This window comes from Drosophila navojoa, chromosome 3 (assembly GCF_054131105.1).
Source record: "Drosophila navojoa isolate 15081-1374.11 chromosome 3, UAZ_NAV_1.0, whole genome shotgun sequence".
In the NCBI taxonomy this organism is placed as follows: Eukaryota; Metazoa; Arthropoda; class Insecta; order Diptera; family Drosophilidae; genus Drosophila; species Drosophila navojoa.
The window spans coordinates 19915282-19936141 of NC_142891.1; the positions used below are offsets into that span (position 1 = coordinate 19915282).

Below are 20860 nucleotides of genomic sequence, written 5' to 3' on the forward strand. Positions count from 1 at the left end.
TTTTTAAAATTTAAAAACAACTTTCTATAAGTTTATAAAACTATAAATTTGTTGGTAATTTGCAATTTTTTCAGCATACAAATAATTTAAACTGTGTTTTCTTGAGGTACTCGAGTCGAACTATATATGTATATCAATATATAACTCAATTTAAATTCTTTTTCTAATATTGTGTCGCACTGAAAAATGTTTTAAACCTGAAAATGTCCATATTTGTATTAAAAACGAAGCCTTTGCTATGCTTTAAATATATACAAAAAAAATAAGAAGAATTATATAGATTAATTAGATTTAGTATATCTACTACGGTATGTACTAAACAAATGCCAAAAAAATTGATTTTATATAAACAAGTCTTTTGAGATTCACCAAATGTGTGGGTGTAGTAGATGTATGTGTGTGTGTGTAGGTGTAAATCTGTCTCTATGTGTATGTGGGTGAATAATTTGAATTTAAATTTCTAATCCATTAGGCACGTCATGTTGATTTTTCACGCTAGAGCGACAACGATTACCACCCCCTGCCAGCAACTGAGCTGGAAATGGAAAGCCTTCACACTCTTTTGTTGCAGCCATCTTTGGTTAATGCTTACGCGCTGTGGGCGTGCCATGTGTTGATTGCCGCCGCCGCTGCTGCTGCTGCTGCTGATGCTGCTGCTTCTGCTGCAGCAGGAGTCGCCGCTTGTACTTGCGCAGCACACGCTGACCATGATCGTAGCGACTGACATTGTTCTGCACATATTTGCCGTGCAGATACTTGAGGAACTCACGTCGGGCGCTCAGCTTGCTGCAGCTATCCGGCACCACCTCCTCATGATGGATGAGGGGCGTGGCGTCAAAGTGATCCGATTCCGGTTCGGCTAGCAGTTCGATCAGCTGTTGCGTATTTGTCTGCTCAGCAACAGCTGCTGCTGCTGCTGCTGCTCCTGCTCCCGCTCCTGCTACTGCTGGCGGCTGCTGTTGCTCGAGATCATCCGACTCGACCACGCCCAGGATGTTCTCATTCATGTCGCACTGCACCACGTAGAGATCGCTGCTGCTATTGTCGAAAATCTCGGCCAGATTGATCAACAGCACATCCTGGCCAGAGCCGGCAGCGGCGTCAATCAGCTGCTTGGCATCCGCTTCCGTTTCATTGTCCTCGGCATCGGAGGCCACGCCTATCTGCTGATACATCTCGGCCAGCGCCTCCTCGACGCTGAGTTCACGGTGCTGCTGTGGCTGCGGCGCCTCAGTGGCTGCCTCGACGGCATCTTTGACTATGTCACTAGATTTTAAGGAACTATTTAAGGCAATTTTACTAAGGTCACTTAGCTTTGGTACGTTGTTAGCCAGCTGCTGCTGCTGCTGTTGCTGCTGTTGCTGCTGCTGCTGCTGCTGCTGCTGCTGTTGCTGCTGCTGTTGCTGCTGCTGCTGCTGCTGCTGTTGCTGCTGCTGCTGCTGTTGCTGCTGCTGCTGCTGTTGCTGCTGCTGTTGCTGCTGCTGTTGCTGCTGCTGTTGCTGCTGCTGCTGCTCCTCATCATCGCCATCGCTCTCGAGTATCTGCTTAAGCTTTGCTATGTCATTGTTGGACGCCTGCATCAGGCTCTCGCTGCTCTGCAGATCCGTCGCTGGCTTTGGCAAGGCGGTTAGCGAGAGCTCCTTCTCCAGTGCAGCCATCTCATTGAAGTCGCTCTCCTCGCCAGAGCAGCTGTTGTTGCTCGAATTTGATGCGTTTTTCTCGCTCTGCCCGCTGGAGCTGCTCGACGAGGAGCTAGATGACGAGCTAGTTGAACTGGCGGAGGATGATGCTGACGAGGAGGAAGAGGAGGAGGAGGACGACGACGAAGAGGAGGATGAGCTCAAGCAGATGACGGTGGCTGCAGTGGCTTCAGTGGACTCAATTGCAGCCGGATGCTCCTCCATGCTGTGGTCTAGCCAGCGCTGTATTTCCAGCTGCTTGGCCTCCATACTTGTGGGCGTCTCCTCAGCAGCTTTGATTGGCTTTTCCTCTTGCACTTCTGTTTCGGCATGCAGCTTGGCCCTCGGCGATAGATTCGTATTCTCCACATCATCGAAGCCCTTGAAGCTGCCCAACAGCTCCACGGAGTGTACCGTTTGATCTGACTCTCCACTCATATGCTCCAGCTCATGGTGCACCTGATTCTCTCGCAGCGCATAGCCACTCTTGATGACCGTCTCCCGAGCCGAGATAGCCTCCGTGGTGATCAGAGCCTTGTATTGCTTAGCCGACTCGCGCTTGATCAGCGGCAGGCGACGCTCCTTGCTGAGTGCCAAATGGCGACGAATGCGCTCGAGACGCTGCTGCCGCAGCCGAGCCAAAGCGAATCGGCGGCGCAGCAGCTTCAGCGTACGGAAATAGAAGCGATGCTTGATCTTGGGACTCTCAAACTCTAGGATCTTTAGCATCTTGATGCGATTGCGACGACGGCGCGCTAAGCGCTTGCGGCTGGCACGTGCCGCTGCTTTGGGCGCAAGCGGAGCAGGAGCAGGAGTAGGAGCAGGAGAAGGAGGAGCAGCAGCCGCTGAGAAAGCAGGGGCAGAAACCGGAGACTGAGCTGACTCCGGAGCTGGTACAGCAACTGTAGCATCATCTAAGATAGCACCTGGAGCAGCACTTGCCGTTGTGCTCTCTATGACTGCTGCCTCCGTCGTCGCCTCCTCTGCTGGATCCGTGGTCTTACGCTTGCGCTTGTAGAACTTGAAGCGATTGGCGTGATCCGGATACTCGCTGTTGAGCTGGCCATTCGGATCCGGATCGCTGTCGCTGCCCTCGTTTTTGTTTATGAACGTCTCGTACTCCTTCGCGAACGTGGACTCATTTGAGTTGCTGTTGCTCGGATCAAACTCAATTGGCGATGGGTCCGACAGCAGTTGGCTGGACAGCGGCAGTGGCAGGGGCAAAACGAGTGACTCCTCCGGTTGCGATACCACCGGCTCTCGCAGCATCTCGGCCAGGGCGTCTGTATCGCTGGGCTGGGACTCGTTGGCATCCACGCCGCATTTCTTAAGACGCAGCTCATCCAGCTCCTTTTCCACATCGAAGCTGCCGAAAGAATCCTCCACATGCGCCACACTGGACTGCGCCAGCGCTGACTTCTCGTGGTGGTGATCGATAATGATGTCCGGCAAATTCATCGACGGACACTGGGGCAACTCGTTCGCCTGGGCGTCCAGGACGGCCGTGGCCACCGGACCCGTCGGCGGCAGCGTTTCGTACATGAAGCTCGAGTGGTTGGGTGGTGCAACGGGCGCCACCACAGCCACCGTTGGCTGCTGCAGTTCGGTTTCCAAGCGTGCTGGCTGCGGCGCCGACTGATCCTCTTCGTCGTCGTTCCAGCTGGACAGAAAGTCGCGTATATTGGAGCTATTCGAGCTGGGTGGTGCCAGTGGTTGCGCCAGCGACTCTGACTGCGACTGCGCCTGCTGCTTCTGATGCTGCGCTGGATAATGTGCCGGCGCAGATGCATGCAGGTCGTAGCCCACAAAGCTGTCCACGTGAGCCTCCAGGTTGCCCAGCGGCGGCGGCGGCGCGCCACCTGCCGACAAATAGCAGCCACTGGCCGTTGGTGGTGCCCGCTTCCTGTACGTGTACTCCAAGGAGCTGGCGCTTTGGTAAGGCTGAGACCGATGCGACTGCTGGCCGGGCACTGGCACCGGCCCATAGCCATCCATGCTGCTGAGATCATTGTAGTAGGCGCTGCTTACATTAGCCTCCATGCCCACGCCCACGCCCACGCCCATGCTGAGGCCCATGTTGAGGCCCAGTGGCGGCACATAGCGCTGGCTGCTGCTGGCGGGCGCCGCTGGGTTCGGTGGTGCGCCCGCAGCGCCTGGCTGCGCATAGCCATAGCCCAGCTGGGCGGGCGGCAGTGGCTCATAGGAGCCATAGAGATCAGTCGGATGCTTGAGCTTGTGGCTGCTGGCCTGGGCGCCGCCATATTGCGATGGCTGCGAGCCGTAGCCGTTGCTGCGTGGATAGTAACAGCTCTGCTGTGGATACGGCTGAGTGCAGCAGTTTTGCCTGCTGTTGGACAGCGGATTCTCCACAGGATTGGGTGGCCAGATGCCGCGTGCAGCATAGGGCTGTGTGATGTTTGCCTGATAGGGATTGGCGGCCGCATAAGGAGCCGTTGGCTGCGACGACGCGTACTTGTCGTACTTGTAGTACAAGTCGCTACTGCTGGCATTGGGCGGATGTGGATGTGGATGTGCAGGTGGGGGTGGAGCATTCGCCACGGCATGATGATAGGCGCTGCTGTTGCCCGATATGGTGCGACAATTGGCCGCATTGTAGTCAACGTTCCAGTGGCTGGACTTGCGATAGGCCGACTCGGCGCCCAGCTCCGGCGGACTGTAGAGCGGCGCCGGTGCGCCAAAGCTCAAGCCGCCGTTCGGCGAGTAGAGAGACATGGCATACTTGTCATAGTACGACCCGGGCAACTGGGCAGTCGTGGGAGCAGCACCCGATCCTGCCGCACCTGGACTGCCGTACAGAGATGGCGGCATATTCTGATAGCGACTGCTTGGCTTGATTGCAGCATAGTTGGGCTCCAGCGGCGGCAGCTGTTGCTGTAATTGCTGTTGCTGCTGCTGTTGCTGTTGCTGTTGCTGCTGCTGCTGCTGTGTCGACATCTGTTGCTGCTGTGTCGGCATCTGTTGCTGCTGCTGGTGTTGGTTTTGCTTCTGAGCCAGGCTCAAATTGTGATATTGCTGCGTTGACTGCAGCTGTTGCTGCTGCTGCTGATGCTGCTGTTGCTGCTGTAGTTGCTGCTGTTGTTGCTGCTGCTGCTGCTGCTGTTGCTGTTGCTGTGTGTGGAGCTGTGTCGGCATTTTGTACTTGTACGCTTCATAGGGATTCGCTTGGCTCATATAGCCGCCAGCTGTCATGGGCATCGACATGGACATCGACATCGACATGCTTTGAGGCTGTGCATAAAAGGGCGTGGCTGCCGCCTGCGGCTTGCTGCTGCTCATAATATTGCTGCTGCTGCTGCTGATGTTATTGTTGCTTATGTTGCTGATGTTGTTGTTGCCGCCACTGCTGTTGCTTGTGCTGCTGCCGCCAATATTGCTGCTGCTGCTGCTACTGCCGCTGCTGCCGTTACTGTTGTTGTACTTGACAGCCGCCAGCTTCTGATAGCCACTGGGCGGCACAACTGGCGCACTATAGTTGTACGCACTGTAGTTGTACGCCTCCATGCCAGCATAGTTATAGTTCTGATGATAAAAGTGCGTCTGCTGCTGCTGCTGTTGTTGCTGCTGGTGCTGCTGGTGTTGCTGCTGCTGTCGCTGCTGCGCATCCAGGCTGGTCAATGCTTCGCTGTAGAAGGGCGCCACGGTCGCAATGGTGGCCATTGGCGTTGGCGTACCCTCGTAATGGCTGCCGGAGCTCAGCGGGGTTGTGGGCGTGGTCGTGGCACTGCCATAGCCGCTGCTGGCGCTGCTGCTGCTACCGGGGCCCGAGTTGCTGCCCACAGCAATGGCCATGGCGGCCGAGTCCATGCTGCCAGCTGCAATGACAACAACAAACGGTAAGCAAAACTAGTCGAAGGACATAAAAGAAAACTGAAATAGCGTCAAATAGCGACAGGTCAGAGCTTAAGTGCCCTACAAATTAGAGGTAATGCAGAGAATAAAGAGAATACTTGATTAATGTCATCGAGAATATGAGAGAACATCAAATTAGACATGAAAATTATTTTAAGAATGAAAATTATTCCTAGAAAAGGTTTACGCTCATGTGTGGGGGATCTAGTCAATTTTTTATGACTTTCAACACGCATTTCCTTAAGCTTTTCTATATGCCAACTATAAGATCTATAAAAATTCAAAGAAATTTAAGGGAAAGCTAAGCTAACCTGTTAAAAATTCCCCATATGTGTCCTATAGGGAATCTCTGTTATAAATCGGTTTCAATTCTTCCTATTTAGATCATAGAATGGATTTATCCCCCAAATTGCATTTATATTTCTCTGTTGCGCTTTGCTCTTTTGTAGACTATTTTTCATAAAAATCGACCAATGCTAAGCAGACATAATGAAATACAGCTCATTATGCTATTTTTGAAGGGCATTAGAACAAAACAAAAGTTGACAATTTACACAAATACATGCACATACATATGTTTGTGGAAGTGTAATGTGTGTGTATATATGTATGTATATATGTGCATGTACATGTATGTAATGCCCTCTTTGTTTACAGTGTACCCAATTTGTCCCTTCTTCCACCCCTCTACCTTACACACACACACACACACACACATAGGAAGACAAACACATGTGCGCTGCACTACAGGAAAAAGCAATTATTCCATGGCATTTAAATGAAAAATGGAAAAGGCCCCAAACCTAACCTCTCAAAGCCCCGCACCCACTACCTCCCCCCTTGGCTTTTGTTGTCGCCGTTGTTGTAGCTGCTTCTGCTAGCGACTTTAATGGTCATAAATGTCGCATTTCGCGGCACTACGAGCCACGCGCAGGTCCTCATTCAAGTGTGTCAATGGGGTTGATGTCTAAATGCTGGCCAGCTGTATGGGAATAACCCAACCTTCCCTCTTTGCTGGACACCCGCCAACCCGTTCAGGTCAGCGAAATGAAACGTACTCGCGTCAACTTTGTGAAATGCGATTGTTCATTAAATATTAACGATTGCCGCCACCAAACGCTAGCATGGCCAACATGACGGATGAGCAATGCACAGTGGATTCAATTAATACTAAAGAGCTAGACAACAAAATGAGTTACATTAAATAGCTCAATAGGTTATGTAGGAGAACTAAAAGTGTGAATTATGTGAGTGGAAATATGTAGCTACAAAATAAAAAATATTTTTTAATATTATTTAAAATAATATATATAACAGTTTCTTTCTACTCGTAATCTATCACAAATGTTCAAGAAAAATTCTTGAGAATGGCATCCAATAAAAAATGTCTAAATATCGGCTTAATATATATTAATAAACTATATTTAAATATTTCTAATTCAGGAATTGAGGAATATGTATATAAAATTAAAAATGATTGCTCTTACTCTGCGTTATATATGTTGGAATATATAATTCAAATTTAATTTAATTCGATTTTACAGTTTTCGAGTTCAACACATTTAAGCAGACGGACAGACAGGATAATTTGACTAGATCGACGCCAATTTTACGATTACAATTATGTATTTTTCATATGCTCTTCGCAAAGTAATTATATGCATTAATCCATCAGCTGGCCTTTTGACCCACTGTGCAAGGGGACAGTGGGCCGACGACAGCATGTCTGGAGTACACGATTGGGCGTTACGCCGGACGATTCTCAATGTCAACGCCCACAACAAAGTGTGCCACACACGCATACACACAGGCTCACACACGCACACACACATGGACATCAAAGTAGTGATATTAATTGCGGTCTGCCACTGTCCCCTCGGGCCCTCGGCCCAGCATAAATAATGAACTGCGTTTAAGTCTTTCCCACTGACACACAATCCGACGACGATGATGATGATGACGGTGATGATGATGACGATGTCGTCGACGACGCTGACCACCTGTGACCAGCAGACCCAGCAGGCAGCGGTCAGCGAAAGCGCAAGTGGCAGCTGCTGTTGCTGCCGCCGCCGCTGCCGCTGTTGCAGCCGATGTTGCCTCCGTTGTTGCAGCACGTACACGCCCACCTCTCGCCCGCTTGCGCTGGCAGTTCGCATGGTAAATGCAAGGCGGCGCTGTAGCCCTGTAGTACACGGAATCCATTATGTTAATTCACTTTCGTTTGTTCGCGAGCACACGTCTCTCTCTTATATAGCGATTGTTGGCCATACGCGCCGATATATATGGCCTGGTGAGCCGAGGAGCTGGTTAGCTTGATGATGGCTAACAGATTGGATTGGATGCCCAGCACTAATCACCTAATGGTCAACTACGCAGGTCACAATTATTGATGGGCTTTTAATCTAATTGAGCGTAGCCAAGTGGCCAAATCATCATCATTATGCCAATCGATAAATGAGATCGCGATCGAAATCGTATTGCCATTGGCATTAAGCTGCAAAATTTTGAATACCATCGGGAATTTTGATATAATAATATGCAATTTTATAATGATTATTGAAGAGCAAACTGATGGAGGCACAGAGCTTCTGAATACTCTAAGATCTTAGCAGCTGGAATAGAACCTGATATGGTAAACAGCAAAAGTCTAGGGAATATAAGACACATTCAAATAACTTTAAATTTCTCCATTTAGAAAAGAAAGAGTTGATTACTTCGGAATTTGTAGGAATTAAGAAGCTTATGAGCTTATACCTAATAATCCTTAGCTTGATATATAATAATACATAAAGCATAATAATGTGATGCCGCAGCAATAATATATATTTCGATTCCACACACCAATATGTACATAAACACATATTTATGTAAACAATATCTGTAACAAGTCCCCTTAGCATAACATCACTTAAATATTACTTCTCCAAGAAAAACTGTATGATTAAAAATTATAAATTCTCCAACTTCATATTCATTATTTAATAACATAATGATTATAACCTTTTTCAAAGTATTTTCAGTAGATTTAAAGTTAACTTTAAGACCAAAAAGCACAATGCTGATATTCTTCCTTTCTATTTATGTATGCATATAGATAATATGAACCAGGCCAGATGTTAGATTAAATTGAGTTATTCCACAAACAAACTGTTGAATAAAACAACAAACTTGCACCGTAAACAACACAATTTATGCACAAATCGAAAGCGACTTCAGAGACGACACAATTATGTTGCCATATGTTGATGTTCAAGGCGACAGAGCAAGAGAAAAACGCGCGCAACAGCTTCACTCACACATACACACATATACAGAGAGAAAGACAGAATGAGAGTGAGAGAGAACGAGAGAGGTTTCACATTACTGTAGTTGATGGACCGTGCACGTTTTTTGACCGCACTCGATTGTGTAGTCTAGTTACAGGCTGACATCTGCCAGCGCTGCGTATGGGTAATTTTTTTAAATTAAATAACTCGATATAAAACCCAAGCACAACAACAACAAATACGAAAACAACGAAATTCTATTTAAACTCTTAGCAGCGTTTTTGTGGCTTTCGAATGTGTGCGCGCGAGAAACTTTTTCATCTGTTGCCGCAACGTTAGAGACGCAACGGAATGTGTGAATTGTGCGGCTGCGGCTGCGGCTGTCGTCGACGCAGATGCTGACGCCAACAGTGACGCTGGCGCCGCTGTCAACGCAGGCGACACATACAAACAGAGCGGAAAGTCCTGCTTAAAGTAGGGCGGGTTCAAGCAAGTGTGTGTGTGTGTGCGAGAGAGAGAGAGAGAGAGAGAGAGAGAGAGACTGAATGAGTGAGCGCTTTTATTGTGAATGTGTATGTGTGCTTGTGTATATGTGTGTCTGTTTGTGTGTGTTGTTTTGCTTGGGAAAACAAGTGGTTGCCGTGGTGAGAAAACGTGGCGCACACAACTAAAGCGCCGGCTGGCCAGCCCCAAAGGGTTTGGTTATCGGGGTGGATAGTGGGCAGGGATAGCTGGTACCTGACGTCTCTGCACATTTGACAGCTGAAGCGCCGGCGGAAATGAAAGGCGTACACAAGTACACACATGCAATACGTACACTCATAAGCAAACATGACAGTTGCATGGATACACAGTGGGACAATATTACCAAACAGAGGAATTAAATAAAAAAAAAAAAAACCCAATCTTAAGCGGACATTCAATAATAAAAGCAAGGGGCCCCAGTGGATGCAATATATAAATTGATATTTATTGTCATAGATAAGAATAAAGCTTAAAATAAGAATGATTGAACTTTTAATCTACATTTACTAAGTGAGTAATACTGACTATGTTGAATGAAATTCTTGTTTATTCATCAAAATATAATATATATGTATAAATATCTAAGAAAATATTCATGCCAATGTCTTCGGATGCTTGATATGAAGCAAAACGCAAACAAAGCCAAAGTTATGTCCTGGATTTTTATAACCGAGCGTCACTGTGCGACGGCTGAAATGCAGAACACGCTCCCATTATGGGAGGCAACGCGCCGTTGCCTAACGGTTCGATGGTGAAGCGTGACAAACAAGCGACAGGCGAACGACGCAGCTGTTAACTGCAGCAACAAACAAGACAAGTAGCAGACAAACAAACAAGCAAAAACAAAACACGAATTAAGAAAATATACGGCAAATTATTTGAGCCGCTGGCGTTGACAGGCCAGGTGAAAATATAGGACCAAACGTGGCTACAAAGCAAATTAAATAAATACAAAACCGAAAAAAGAAAAGAAAAGTAAATAAATAAAGTAATGCAGCAACAGCAACAGAAACTAATTGATATGAAAACAAAGCCAAAAGAGGTCTTGCGGTTGCGCCGCAAAAAGAGAATTGGCAAAAAAAAATATATACATATATGAAGCAAAGAAAAAATAAAACACTCACACTCAGGCGACAAAAGAGGCAAGAAAATGAAAAACAACGGCAACCATAAAAGCAGCGCAATCAAATGATAATAAAAAAAAGCCGCGATTACAGTGACAGCAACAACAATACAGAAATCAAAAGCAGCAAAGTTGGCAGCGCAGTCGCACTGACACACACACACACACCCGCAAAAACAGCGAAATAATACAGTTGTTGATTATGCATGCGTGAGTGAGTCTCGCGTCGCCCAAAGGTGAAACCAGAATAGAGCAAAAAACAAGCAGCAACAAAATAGCAACAGCAACGGCAACAGCGGCAGCGACAGCGGCGTTGGCGCCGAAGCCACAGAAGAAGCAATAGCAATTCAAATGCAAGACAATATTCAAAAATCGAACAGCAAAGCGAACGTAAAACAAAATCAACAACAACAAAAGCTAGAAAGGCCGAAGTAGAAAGAAAAGACACACGAGCGGAAGCACAGGGTGAGGGAAGCCACCATAAATATTGATTGAAAATCAATAGGTTGCGTTCTCTCCGCCGTCTGTTTGTCATTTTGTCATTTGCCGTCGTGAATTGAAGCCCTTTGCGCACTACCAGTCCAAGTTCCAACCCACCGGCACAGTTACAAACGCATGTACATAAATACGTGCATACTTATACCCATGTATACATGTGTACACACTGTTATACAGCTGTATTTCCATATATGTATGTATGTACATACATATATACAGATGTATGTATATACATACATATGTACGTATACGTATGTATACATATGCATGCGTGCTGCTAGCGCTGACAAGCTCAGCTTGATAATTTAAACACGTACACTACCCCTGCCAGGCGGTAGATACACTTACACACGCATATATGCTGCTACACATACATACATGCATACATACATATCGAGTAAAACAGACGGGAAAACACAACAAAAATAACAACAAAATGTCAACACACTTTTGCTGTTGCCGCTGCCATTGTTATGGCTTGTCTGAATTTGTGCGCATGTGTGTGTGTGTGTTGGGGCATTTTGGGCTGTAGGCTGTAATCAACATCGTTGCTGTCGCTATTGGGGCGCAAAAAAAAACATGCCAAAAGAACAGAATAAGTAGAGCACCCCAAGACTGCGTCGACTGCGACGCTGGCAGCATAAGCCACACTCAAAGCAGAGATAGAAGGAGAATAGCGCGAGAGACAGAGAAAGAGAGAGTGAATGTGCATGTGCAAGAGAACACAGAGGGGGCAGCATGAAGCCAGCGTATGCACTGAAGCAGCAAATAAACCACGTATTCACATACACATACATATAGAAGAGCGTACGGCATTCATAAAGCACACACTACGTTAATATTACAGACTCACACACTTACAAACATACATACATACAAATACGAACCTCAACAGTTTTTCGACATTTTGTTGCTATTTTCGCTGTCTCTGCCAACGTCGCGTCGTGACGATGCGTCGCTGCTGCTGCTCACTTAAACGTTCTGCCGTTTGTTATTTTGTTATTGTTGCTGTGTGTGTTTGTTTTGTATCTCCCGTTTCGCTTGATTATATTGTTGTTGTGCTGCGCTATGTGCACTATTAGTTGTGATATAATTTGATATTATTCCTGTTGTCGTTGCTGCACTTGTTGTTGTAATTGTTGTTGCTGTGAATTTTTATTTATTGCATTCAATTATCATTTTTCTACGCACCACACATGTAAACACACAACGTCAACGTTGACGGCGACGCGGCTGCTCTGCTGTTGTCTGGCACAAATTTTCATTCGCCAAGGTAACTGATAATACACTCTATTTTACTTGTTTTGGTTACCGCTGTTCTTCTTGTTGTTGTTGTTACGGCTGTTTTGTAAAAAGATACGTTTATGAAACAATTTTGGAGTAATTTGGTGGCCTCTGCTGCTGCTACTGCTGCTGCCGCTGTCGATGGCGCTTTTTGCACGAATTCAAGTTAGAGATACAGATACACGTACACAAAACGCGACTTTGAATGCAGCCGGCATTGACAGCGTTTTCAATTATTATGATTGTTGCTGTTGTTGTTGTCGTTTTTGTTGCTGTGATTGCTGTTGGAGAGGGGCCCGCGGCAGAAGACACTATACGAACGCTGTACAGGTGGCAGCAGCGTGGCGAATTGAAATATCAGCGCGTAAATTGTAGAGAACTAAATATAACCGACCCATACAATATAGAGATGTACTAGTACATATTTGTATGTACAAACATACATATATACGAGGAACGTAGACGTAGTAAATATAAAAGTTAATAACAACGCAAAGAAATAAACACACACACACACGAACGAACGAACCGTCGAACGAACCAACAAACGGACGTGCGCTCTGTCTGAAAGTCGAGATACGAATGAGCAACGGTAAAAAACGGTGAGCCAGAGCAGAAGCACGCGCCAAAACGAAAGCTAGTAAAAGTTTAGAGCGCGCGAGCTGTTCTCAGTGTTTTGCGTATCTACATATGCATATGTATCTATGTGTGTGTGTGTGTGTGTATGTGTATGCGTGTTTGGTGTACTGCAGAGAACCTCATACAGGTGTTTTAAGCAGGTAATTGACTGACAGCCATGGCATACATAAGCCAGAGTTGGTGCTAATTGAACATGTTATTCTTTATTTACAGTTAACAAAACAAAAGAGTACCGGCTCATAATTAGTTGGTAAATGTTTCTATTCCGTTGTCCCCAAATTTGCGCGCCATAAATAACTAAGAGTTGCAAGCCTAAAAAACACTGTGCTGCCAGCCTGACGTAAGAGAAACGCAGCGCTGCCAGACGGTCGGTGGTAAGTGATTTAAATACGCGAAAAGTGCTGCCACTCTACTGATTTAAGCGATATGTCTTGTCGATTACTGTGGAAGACCCAAGCGTAAATAGCGACTGCGTCCATTGTGAAAAATTTTTTCTTTTGATAAGAAATCGCAATCGCGTAATTGAAATATGGCTGAAGAGTGGCAAAGTCAAAACTTTCGTCAAAATGTGATTTCCAAAATGTAAGTAAGCAGTTCGCTTATGCATAAGCAGTTTTAATGGAATTTTGCCATGGGTTTCACAGCCACGACATCTTGCCCCAAAATGGACAGGACTCGAATAAAAATGCTAGCATGATGGAGAATCACATATTTCGGAAGTCTCGCACTAAGGATGAGTATCTGGGGTTGGTGGCCAAATTGTTTATGCATTATAAGGATGTGTCGCGAAAGTCCCAGGCACAACAGCAACAACAGCAGCAGCTGCAACAACAACAGCAACAGCAGCAACAGCCGCCGCCTAATGCCGAGATGGGGCAGCAAAATATAATGCAGGATCCATTGAATGCGCTTCAAAATCTGGCTAGCCAGGGCAATCGAAATCCTCAATTGATGCCAATGGGCGGGGCTCCGGGACCAAATCAAATGGCTGGTCCAGGTGGCCCAGGCACTGCATCCAATTTACTGCAGACACTCAACCAGCAGAGGCCCGGCCAACAACAAATGCAACCGATGCCGAATATACGCGGTCAACTGCCCATGGGCGCTGGCGCTGGTGGGCAGCAAATGGTGCAAGTGCAGCAAATGGCTGGAGGCAATGGACCTGGCGCAGGAGGCATGCAGCTGAATGCCATGGGTCCTGCTGTGGCGCAGGGCCAGGGCCAGATCGTTGGCAATGCAGGCGGAATGCCCAATCAGATGGTGGGCCCGGGACCTAATAGTGGACCTACGGGTGGTGCAACTGGTGGCATGCCCAATCAAATGTCGCCCATGGTGGTAAGCAGAGGTCATGTCATTATGTATGTATACTAATACCTGCCGCTCTTTTAGATGGGCATGGGCAATCCGATGATGCGGCTAAATCAAGGCATGCAGGGCATGCCCTCTAATATGCAACAGCAGCACAATGTTGTCGGCGGGCCGGCTGGGCAGCAACAGGTGGGTGGGCCAGGTGGCTTGCCACCGAACGCAGTGCAGCAGGGCGGAGCTATGAATCCCCTGAATGCCATGGCTGTGAATATGCCACCCAACATGCAGCAGAAGCCGAATATGACAATGGGACCAGCGGGCCAAATGTTTCCGGGCAATCGAGGTGGCGTTGTTGGCGGCCAACAGCAGCCGCAGCAGCCCTTCATGCGTTCCAGTCCCTCACCAGCGGATGCCCAGCAGTTGCAACAACAGCAACAATTGCAGCAGTTGCAACAGCAGCAGCAGCAGCAGCAGCAACAGCAGCAACAACAGCAGCAACAACAGCAGCAGCAACAACAACAGCAATTGGTGGGCAATCAAACGCCCACTCAGCAGCCGCCCACACCACAGATGCCCACACCACAAATGATTCCCAGTCCGGCATTGGTGCCCCAGTCCAGTCCGCAAATGATGATGCAGAACCAACAACGCAACATACGGCAGCAATCGCCGAGTGCGTCGATCAATACGCCCGGCCAAGTGACGGGCAACAGTCCATTTAATCCACAAGAGGAAGCCCTCTATAGGGAAAAGTACAAGCAGCTGACCAAGTACATTGAGCCACTGAAGCGCATGCTGGGCAAGATTAGCAATGATGGAACCAGTGAGCTGTCTCTCATATTCTATATATGTTATATTAAATAATGTATTCCACTTGCAGATGTCGAAAAGATGACCAAGATGAGTAAGCTATTGGAAATCCTCTGCAACCCGACGCAACGTGTACAACTGGACACGTTGCTCAAGTGCGAGAAGGCGCTGGAGAAAATGGACCTAGTCTCATACTCGGGACAACAGTTTGGCGTAAGTGGATGCTCGTATTAAAAGACCTCCAACTAACTCTTTTCCAATTGATTTTCAGAAATCGTCTAATCCGCTGCTGGAGGTCATCAATACCACACTACAGAGCCCGTTGGCTAATCATACGCTGCATCGAACTTTCAGGCCCAGCTTGGAGCTGCTCTTTGGCACAGATATTTGTGCGCCAGTGGCGCCCAAGAAGCCGCATCTGGAGGAGAAGTCGTCGCCATTTGAACAAGATGTGCCGCACGTGTTGCAGGGCGAAATAGCTCGCCTGGATACCAAGTTCAAGGTCAAGCTGGATACAACTGCCCAGAACAACAATAGGGCAATACGTTTGATCTGTTGCCTGGACGATAAATGTCTACCCAGCGTTCCGCCAGTGAGTGTGAGCGTGCCGGAGGAGTATCCATGGCAATCGCCCGACTGTTCGCTCACCGAACAGGAATATTCGGCAACGCCGTTTCTGCAGACCGTGCAACAGGCGTTGATCGCCCGCATGTCAAAGTTACCCAAAAACTATTCGCTGTCGCACCTATTGGACACTTGGGAGATGGCCGTGCGACAGGCTTGCTCTCCACAAGCCAAGCCCCGAGCCATGTGTGAGCTGACCACGCTCCTGGGAGTTTAGGCTTTCGAATCTCAGTTGATGCGAAGAAATAGTTGGATTGAATATATACGAATATGCAATACCCTAGCAAATATTTTATACATGAGCTGCTGTACTGATGCATGAAAGTAATTGATGACTTATAATTGTAGATAAAATATAGATGTTAGGCACAAAAGCATGTTAGGGTAAGATTATGAGATTGTAAATATAATCAAACATTTCCAACCCATTTCAAAGACGTGGTTTAAATTATTGTATGGAAAATATATTTTCACATAGTATTTGTATTCTTCTTTTTTCTATATGTTTTCTTGAGATTTGGACCTTTGATACTATTTAGGTATACCAGGTATCTTTTCTTCGCATGCAGCAATAAATACATTTTTGATCAGATTTAAAAATTTCAGAGCGATAATTATTGTACAATAGAAAAAGTGTTAAGAAAACTTAAATATCACAGATTTTGTAGCTATATATATAGTTTTATGCACTAGGTATAATCAGAAGAGCTCTAAACTTAAATGTGTGCGAGGAAAGTGTGTGAATGAATAGGTGTGAGTGTGTGTGTGTGAGGCGTGCCCACGTGCTTATATAGGGATAATTTGTATGTGAAGCCTAACATAACGATGACAAGAAGTAGCTCCTAACTAAAACTTAAGACTACGCCAGCCGGCCCGCATGTGGATCTGCTCCAGAGTTTGCACGATTGAGCTGGTCATACTGTGTCGAGGTGAGATTGTGGATGATGGTTGCCGATGATTGCTTATCGGCTGGCCACAAATGTACCCACAAAGGTACCCAATGTGGACGCCTGCTGCTGGAGTCGCAGCAGATCCTGTGCGCTATAGATGTGCAGACTGCTGGGCGAGTGACTGGATGTGGCGGGCGTTTGTACTGGACTCGAGGCGCAGCTGGAGCTGGAGTTGGAGCTGTTGGCGGCGGTGGTGGTGGTGGCTGGTGCAATGGCGCGCAGCTGCAGTGTGGGTTCACACATTGCTGCCGCAGCAGCGGCAACTGCCTCGGCGGCCGTTGTGCTGAAGTTTACATTGCGATTGACACCGTTCGCCTTGTCCTTGTTGTGGCGCTTGACGTGCTTGGAGAGATGATCGCTGCGCATGAACTTCTTGGAGCAGACGATGCATTGGAATTTCTTTTCGCCGGTGTGTGTCCGCTTGTGGCGCGATAGCTCGTCGGATCGAGAGAAGCGCTTGTCGCAATTTTCCCACTTGCAGATAAACGGACGCTCGCCCGTATGGACGCGCTGATGGGCTTTCAGATGGCTGCTCTTGAAGTAGTTCTTGCCGCAGTCCGGGAAGCTGCACTCGTAGATGCGACTGCGTGTGGCTGCTGCCTGGGCGGCGGTAATGCGTTTGCCTGCCAAAGAGCAGGACGCTGAAGAGGAGCATGAGGATGCGGAGCTAGAGGATGTGGACTGGCAAGGCGATGGTACATTGACAGCGGCGGCAGCGGCTGCAACGTTGCTCAGGATCAGCAGCTGTGAATCAGGAGCGGGCGCTTGTATATAGACAGGGCAAGCTGCTGTTGCGTATGTCGCCTGAGGCAGCTGTTCCGTAGTTGTTGGCTTTGCTGTTGGAGTAGGTGTAGCTGTGGCTGTGGCTGTAGGCAGCACCACCTCGGCGGCACGTTTGCGATTCATTTTGTACTTGAGATTGCGCCAAACGTTCTCCTCCGGATAGTCATCGGAAATGGGAGTGGCGAGCGCGGCAGCAGAGCAACTGCTCGAGCTGGAGGTGGATTTGGAGCTGTTCTCCTCATTGGATGAGCTGACGGTGCCTAGACTATTCACTCGCATGATGACGCTGACACGTTGAGCAAGGGCTTCGGCATCCTGGTCGTGCTCCGACTTCAGCTGTTGCTGCTGATCTGGCGGCGGTGTCAATGTGACTGCTGGCTGTTCTAGGCGCGCCTTTTTGCAGGGTCGCACATCGCTGGTATCGTCCTCGGTGTCCGAGGGATTGGGCGTGATGATGCCATTCTTTTGGCTTTGCTGATTGGCGACCAGCTTTAGCTTGGCCTTCAGCAGATTCTCGCTGACCAGTTGTTTGTCCTTGGCCGCCTGGAAGAAGCAAAAGCAGAGGAGAGAAGCATTCGATTAGTAACTGGGTTCAATAAACGAAGGCGGGCGAGTTCACTGCCTCTGGCCCCGAAAATACAATTCACATTCACATTCACTTTTTCCCTGTCTGACGTTGACCTACAATAACTTTTTGGCGAGTGCAAAAAACCCCCAAGAGAAAAATTCGCTAATTATGTGGGCGGGCGTCGGCATCAGCGTCAGCGGCGACAGCGACGGCGACGCCGGCGTTGGTTAAAAGCGGCAAGGCCGTTCACATTTAACCTTAACCCGACGCAGCGGCCCCCACGCAAATTTGGTGCGCCTAACGTGGGGTTAATGCCATTACGATATTATGACTTTATGATATACTCAGTAAGCCTCACATCAAATAGCATACAAAATGAGTCATTTAAAAAAATTTGTCTCGTGATACTAAATATATATATATACATATTTTATATATATTTTATTTAGCGAATAGCTAAGCGGAATTTCTTACAGGGTATCAACTAGTCTTGATCGTATTTTCTGACACTCTTCTGGCAGTTTGTCTAACTGTTGAGAGCCACTGCGGCGCCTTTCGAATTAGCGGCACAGCCCAAAAGCATGCACTACAAATTTGAGCAGCATGCGTCGCAGCTAGCAGCGAAACTGTTTTTTTTTATGGGCTCGGCAAGTTGCCTTCGTTTTGTGCGTGCGTGTGAGTGTGTGTGTCTGTCTTGTTTGTTTGTTTGCTCGCTTGTGCACCCGATAAGCAGAAAAATGTGACATATTTTATATGAAGCGTCGCTGTTGAAGTCTCTGCCTGTCTGGGGCTTGGTTTTGTTTGTTTTTATACCGCTTGCTGTTTCTAATTGACAACGCACCTTCGCACAGTCTATACGCTCACGCACACATACACTCACTCGGGCAAATGCTCTCAAACAATTGTGCTCTGACTACGTCAGCAGGCGGCTCTCTTTAAGACGCTCTCAGCAAAAAATCAGACACACACACACACTCATATACATTTGCAGGCAAGGCGCGCAAATAACTACGACAGTTCCACATTGCCGTGGAGTCCAATGTTCGCCCTGTGTGTGTGCATGTGGTCTATATATGTATGTGTGTGTATGTGGTGTATCACTCGCTGTGCATGCGGTGTTCACGTGAAAGCGTGCCCGCTGCGTGATCGCATAGCGTTACTGCGGTGCGAGCGAGATGCGAGACTTTTGTTTTTAGAAACGCGACGAGTGCAAGCAGGCAGGCACTACGCTTAATGGTTTGCCTTGCCATGTACTTTTTTTTGTTGCGTGATTTGTCAAAAGCGAAGGCGTGTTGTCTGGGGGCACGAATAAAATGCGGGAATTTGCTGTAACTGTATATACGAGTGCAAGTCTGTCTCTGTGTGTGTATGTGTGTAGGCTGCATTTTTTCGCATTTAATTTTAATTAGTTTGCACTGCACTCATTTATACGCCTCACTTTGTAGGTCAATCTCTTGCGAGCTCTGAGTCACTTGGACTTACATTTTCCACTTTGTTCTCTCGCAGCGGGGGCGTTGCAGGCGGTGATGGCAGCAGCAACGTATCCATGTCCATTGTATGTGTGTGTGTGGGTGATAAATAATTATCTTTTGTTTTATTTTTATTTAGATGCACTTTGCACTTGCACACTATCTTTGGCTCCTGCACCAAGTATTGTTGCAGGGGCACTGGAGTTTATATATTTATTTAATAATTTTTAATTTCTCTTTCAGTTGGTGTCCGCCTTATCACTTATCTAAATCGGTGTTAGCACTTTTGATTTACACAAGCTTTTAAGGCTGGTTGCTTATAAAGTTTTTTCTTTCTTTTTATTTCACTTGAAGCGGCTGCTAGAGGAGACCGTGTGAGCGAACCGTAGCGTTCAGAATTCAACAGACGAATGAACAAAACACAGACTGCGAACTTCCACCAGACCATCGCAGTCGCAGTCGCAGTCGCAGCACACACACAAGCACAAACACAGCCACAGACGTACACGGTAAGAGAGTGTGAGAGATGGGAGCGCACGTTGCCGACGTAATCAGTTGTAAGTGGGCTGCTCGTCAACGTGCGCGGGTGTGTTGGGAGTCTCTCTTTAAAAATCGTCATCGAACGAGTCGGCAAAGCAACCAGTGCAATGGGAGGACACAATTGTAACTGCTTTTCCAGGCCAGGCGTTGGCAACGTGGGCAGCGCTTGCTAGAGGCGTGCGTGTGTCACGACCCAAGCACGAGCTTTAACTCAAAACCCACGACTTAATACATACATGACGAGCACGAGACGCAACATTATTTTATTTGTATTTGTTCTTTGATTTGATTGATTAAACTCGATTTTCAGCTAATGTAGACACATTGTGTTGAGCTGATTTCTTGTTATCTATCGCTAAAGGATCGTGACACGCTCTCCACTTTTGCTGGCGATTCGACAGTACGCCTCCGCAGCGGGGTGACATTTAGCTGAGACATGGAGCTCGTGTTGGCGGCAAAAAGGTCAGGTCTGTGCCCACGCACAGTGGGCCTACCCGGCTGAATGGTCGAGTGGGAGAGAGAGAGCGCACGTAACGAGCGCATGGACGTCATCAGCTGTTTACCTCAGGGCAATGAGCAGCGGGGCGTTTGGGGGAAATACAAAATTCCATGGAGCTATCTATTCATAGCCGCTGTTCATGCATATAAAGCGTGCAAAGCAAAGACAGCACTCCCATACACACATATGCGTGCATGTATATACATACATATATGAATATGTTTGTAGTTGTGAGAGGCCTACACAGACACACCCCGAAGCCATGGCTGAGTCTAAGGCCCGGCCGTCCCATTGACGACGCCGCCAAAGCTTGAAGCTGCGGCTGACGCATTTGTTGCTACGGAAGTTCGTGATTAAGCGCTTCGAGAAGAAGATAAAAGAGACGAATAAAAAACAGGCTAGAGCTCAGACTGGTCAGTGGCATC

The 20860-nt window shown here is 47.5% G+C and overlaps 3 protein-coding genes across 4 annotated transcripts; 1 reads left to right on the forward strand and 2 right to left on the reverse strand.

Annotated features, from left to right (window-relative positions):
* Positions 1 to 272: 272 nt before the first annotated feature.
* On the reverse strand, positions 273 to 12845 carry LOC115562005 (uncharacterized). Of its 2 annotated transcripts, none has more exons than XM_089258453.1 (2): positions 12153 to 12845; positions 273 to 5512 (listed from the first exon to the last, which is right to left on the reverse strand). In XM_089258453.1, exons 1-2 carry the CDS (start codon positions 12157 to 12159, stop codon positions 582 to 584), a joined length of 4938 nt encoding a protein of 1645 aa, XP_089114579.1. In that variant the 5' UTR covers positions 12160 to 12845; the 3' UTR covers positions 273 to 581. The 2 variants fall into 2 exon arrangements, with proteins under 2 accessions (XP_089114579.1, XP_089114580.1); XM_089258454.1 differs by having other exon boundaries at positions 11849 to 12845.
* A 451-nt stretch (positions 12846 to 13296) lies between these two features.
* Positions 13297 to 16106, forward strand: MED15 (mediator complex subunit 15). The gene is made up of 5 exons (XM_030382662.2): positions 13297 to 13466; positions 13529 to 14219; positions 14274 to 15015; positions 15073 to 15215; positions 15274 to 16106. The coding sequence occupies exons 1-5, from the start codon at positions 13414 to 13416 to the stop codon at positions 15841 to 15843; spliced, it is 2199 nt and encodes a 732-aa protein (XP_030238522.1). The 5' UTR covers positions 13297 to 13413; the 3' UTR covers positions 15844 to 16106.
* Positions 16107 to 16127: 21 nt separating this feature from the next.
* Positions 16128 to 19826, reverse strand: cbt (Kruppel like transcription factor cabut). Its single transcript, XM_030382679.2, has 2 exons — positions 19410 to 19826; positions 16128 to 17902 (listed from the first exon to the last, which is right to left on the reverse strand). Exons 1-2 carry the CDS (start codon positions 19479 to 19481, stop codon positions 16589 to 16591), a joined length of 1386 nt encoding a protein of 461 aa, XP_030238539.1. The 5' UTR covers positions 19482 to 19826; the 3' UTR covers positions 16128 to 16588.
* Between the last annotated feature and the right edge of the window lie 1034 nt (positions 19827 to 20860).

What these genes read in the sequence shown, in the direction of transcription:
- MED15 (XM_030382662.2), top strand. Translation starts at nt 13,414, where the DNA reads ATGGCTGAAGAGTGGCAAAGTCAAAACTTTCGTCAAAATGTGATTTCC. An exon ending in ATCAAATGTCGCCCATGGTG is followed by an intron (nt 14,220 to 14,273) that starts GTAAGCAGAGGT and finishes CCGCTCTTTTAG; the next exon opens with ATGGGCATGGGCAATCCGAT. An exon ending in ACTCGGGACAACAGTTTGGC is followed by an intron (nt 15,216 to 15,273) that starts GTAAGTGGATGC and finishes ATTGATTTTCAG; the next exon opens with AAATCGTCTAATCCGCTGCT.
- cbt (XM_030382679.2), bottom strand. Translation starts at nt 19,481, where the DNA reads ATGGACATGGATACGTTGCTGCTGCCATCACCGCCTGCAACGCCCCCG. An exon ending in GAGAGAACAAAGTGGAAAAT is followed by an intron (nt 17,903 to 19,409) that starts GTAAGTCCAAGT and finishes TGCTTCTTCCAG; the next exon opens with GCGGCCAAGGACAAACAACT.